The 3765-nt window shown below is 40.4% G+C and overlaps 1 protein-coding gene across 1 annotated transcript in view; it reads right to left on the minus strand.

Moving 5' to 3' along the window:
• Positions 1 to 413: 413 nt before the first annotated feature.
• slc2a2 (solute carrier family 2 member 2) overlaps positions 414 to 3765 on the minus strand; it is a gene marked incomplete at its 5' end in the record, with an annotated part of 12460 nt that continues 9108 nt past the window's right edge. Inside the window, 3 exon segments of the mRNA XM_014030960.1 lie at positions 414 to 1145; positions 1253 to 1456; positions 3392 to 3493. Of these exon segments, the coding sequence (XP_013886414.1) occupies positions 954 to 1145; positions 1253 to 1456; positions 3392 to 3493 (498 nt within the window).

The raw sequence follows: 3765 nt of genomic DNA on the forward strand, positions 1-3765 counted from the left end.
GCGCTGAGCAGAGTTACAACCAGGGATTACAAATAATTACTTTTTTTTCTTCTGCAGTTCAGCGCCCCCTCCAGCAGATGGCGCTCTAGGTGACCGCCTAGTTCGCCTATGCCAAGAGCCGGCTCTGGACCTGTATTTATGATGTGTCAGCTCAACTACTGCGCCACCATGCTGCCCTACAGAACAAAACAGAAATATTCAGTCTGTCTAATTTTTCCTCTGAGAAACTTTTTTTTTTTCATTTCTGGAAGTGTTTGCATGCAGATTTTTGCAGACAGCTAAGCCTCTGCACGTCTTCACTTCTGAGTGATTCAGCCTCTCTAAAATACTTTCTTTATTTAAGAACTCCATTTTTTTACTGTCCTGTTGCTTATTAAACAAATAAATGTAATTGTAAAATGCTTCTCAAGTTGTTTTTTTATTCATACATTTATTTTTACAACCTTCTGTTGCCACATCCAATGATTTTTTTTACAATGTGTTGCACCATCAAATCCAAAATGACCTTTAAAAATAGTTACATTTAATATGTTTTACTGTGTTTTACTGTGAAGAAAATATGGGTTTATGAGATTTACAAACCGTTGCATTCTGTTTTTATTTACATTTCACTTCATGCTTCTACTTTGCCAGAACTGAGTTTGTAAAGATTTTCACCAGTTTTCTCATTTTGGCTGCTGAGTCATTAAAACCATAAAAACATTGATGTTGAAAATAAAGGGAAACTGCAGAATTGAACTCAGGTCAAAAACAAATATAACCATTTTTACACAGAGTCCACACAGGTAATATTAAGCCTTATTCATAAACGTGACACTTATATGCTGTAAATACTGCAACAAGACTTTCAACTGAAATTTAATGTAAACATTTAACACAAATAATTGTCACTGCAGTCACACTCGTGATCTTTTTTCTGTTAATACTTGGATGAATAGTGAAACTCGGCGCCTTTAAGCCTCTGATGATGTTTTGAGCTGCTGCAGTTCAGCAATGCCTGTCGGAGTCTTACGTTTCTTCTGAAACATGGCAGCGATCTCCTCAAAAGTTTTACCCTTAGTCTCCGGGACGCGGAAATAAATAAAGACTGTGGAGCCGAAAAGCAGCACAGCAAACAGGATGAAGACGTAACAATCCATCCAAGCCTGGTGAGAAGCAGGAAAAACACAATCAGATCTTCTGCAAGAGAAAATAACTCCCAATGATATGATGCATACTGCGCACACATGTACAGCTGCTCTGCCCTCCTCACCTGTATGTAAGGAAAGGTCATGCCTATGATGAAGTTACTGGTCCAGTTGCAGCAGCCGGCCAGAGCGATAGCTGCAGGCCGAGGCCCCTGGCTGAACAGTTCGGCTACTATGAACCATGGGATAGGACCGGGACCGATCTCAAAGAAACTCACAAAGAGGAAGATAGCTGACATGCTGACATAGCTCATCCATGAGAAGTCATTCTGAAGGGAAAAACAACGTAATGAAAACATGTTGGCTTGACAGTCGAGTTTCCTGCATACATTTTAAACCAGTGGTTTCCAAAGTCGGTCCTCAAAGGCCAGTATCCTGCATGTTTTAGGAGCTGCCCCGGTTCAACACAGCTGAACCTCAGGAGTGCTTAACTAGTCACCCGCTTCAAATGTTATCATCCATTAAATAGACGTTATTAGCCGTTATCAGTCCCATAGAATGGCTTCAGACTGTCCTGACTGTGCCACCTAGTAGGTTCTCCATTCCATATGGCTTCAGTCTGGTTAATATGAGGCATAAAGCCACAAAGGTTAATTTTAGAGAAAATGGCATGGGCTACAATAAAGTAGACCGAACTCCGGCGGTAGCAGATTTTTGCATTCCAACATAAATGGCACTGGTCACCCACAAGAGGGCACTGTCGGGACAGTCTGAAGTCATTCTATGGCAGTGTTTCCCAAAGTGGGGTCCCGAAACATCAAGTTGGGGTCCTGAAAGGATTTTCTGAATTAATTACATTTTTGCCTTAGTTGTTACAAAGGAGTGAGGTTAGTGTATTTAATATGGATAAATGTAGAATATAAATATTACTATTATGCCCATGTTTTGTTGACCTGATACAAATGTTTATCATCTAAAAACAGTTGTGGGCACAGGTCTCTGCTACTGTTATTTTGTGGGTCAAAAGCTGAAAAGTTTGGGAACCACTGCTTTGGTTCCCAAAGTTGGGCTTGGGACCCAATTATGGGTCATGAAGCACCTTGGATAATCTCCAGAAATCAATTTAAAGGGTAATAAAATAATTGCTGATGTAATATTTTCCCTATAATTATTACATAAACACAAAAAAGTATAAATAAGTATTTATATTTGTGTAGAAGTTGTTTAGATTGTCAAAAAGCCTGTGTTTTTAGGGTTGTTAACAATTTTGTGTCCTCAGACCAGTAATATTTGGGGTCACAAGTTTTTGCCATGGATATTTTGTGGGTCAGAAGATAAAAAGGTTTGGGAACCACTGCTCTATGGGACTGATAACTGCTAATAACGTCCATTTAATGGACTGATAACATCTGAACCAGCTGAACTAGTAGGCCTCTGCAGAGAGAGGGGGTTCTCTGCAGATGAGTAGGCATTTCCAAGGGAAGGCGGTACACAACAGACATACCTGATTGGACCAGCACAAAGGGGGCGTCAACAACCACATCTGATTGGATGATCATTGCTTCGGCATTTCTTTGTATTATTAGCTTACTTTGGAAAGAGACCCTTTAGAGGACTACTTTGGAATTATTTAGCCCTCCCCAGTCATTTGATCCTAAAATTAACCCCTTGATTCTATGATTTGGCCCTTTCCATCCTAATATTAACCCCTATGCCTCAGATTTGGCTGCTAAAATTAATGTAAAAGCAGTTAAAGTCAAAAGTGAAAGAAAAACCGAAGAGAAGAACCAAGCTTTTCGAAAAACAGAGCAAATACAACTAGCCAATCAGTGTTTATGTTTAGAAACGCCTACTCTTTGTGCATTAGAACTCCTACTCACTCTGCAGAGACCCCTAATTGTCTGCAGACCTTGATGGTATACTGGGGAAGCCTACTATAGGCACTCCTTAGGTTCAGCTGTGTTGAACCAGGGCTGATCCCAAAACATGCAGGACACCGGCCCTTCAGGACCGACTTTGGACATCACTGTTTTAAACAAACAAAAAGAAAAGAAAAATCAGTACAGTTTATTGCCCTCAAAATCATACCTCCAAACTGCATAATATTTACATATATATTATTTATACTATTTGACTTTACCTGTAAGAAATATTTTGCACTTAACAAGTCTGAGTTTAACTTGAATAAATAAAGTAAGTAATGCATTATGCTTAGTGTGTGTTTAATATAATGCACATGCTTTCACGAATTGAAATCAACAAACCTGAAACCTTATGCCCACTGTCATGGCAACCGCACAGCAGCACATACCTCCCAGACCAATCAGAGTCAAGGAGCGCCGCCCAGCTTTGTCTACAAGTGCCACCTGGAACCCAAACAGAACAAGGACATGTTTCTGAATCTTTACAATGCTGCATACAGTCAGGAATACCAGGGCTATTCAACTGGGGGTCTGCAGGCCTGAAATGGCCCCTCAGGGAACGTCAGTCCGACCTGTCGTACATATTTGGACATGTGACAAATAATTCAGTAAATATTTCAGGTGATTCAATTATATAGACCACGTGTCAAACTCAAGGCCTGCGAGCCATGCCCATCTGGCGGCCGGGGGGGTACCCCCCCCAAAGAAATATATAT

This window comes from Austrofundulus limnaeus, unplaced genomic scaffold (assembly GCF_001266775.1).
Source record: "Austrofundulus limnaeus strain Quisiro unplaced genomic scaffold, Austrofundulus_limnaeus-1.0 Scaffold1149, whole genome shotgun sequence".
Lineage (NCBI taxonomy): Eukaryota > Metazoa > Chordata > Actinopteri > Cyprinodontiformes > Rivulidae > Austrofundulus > Austrofundulus limnaeus.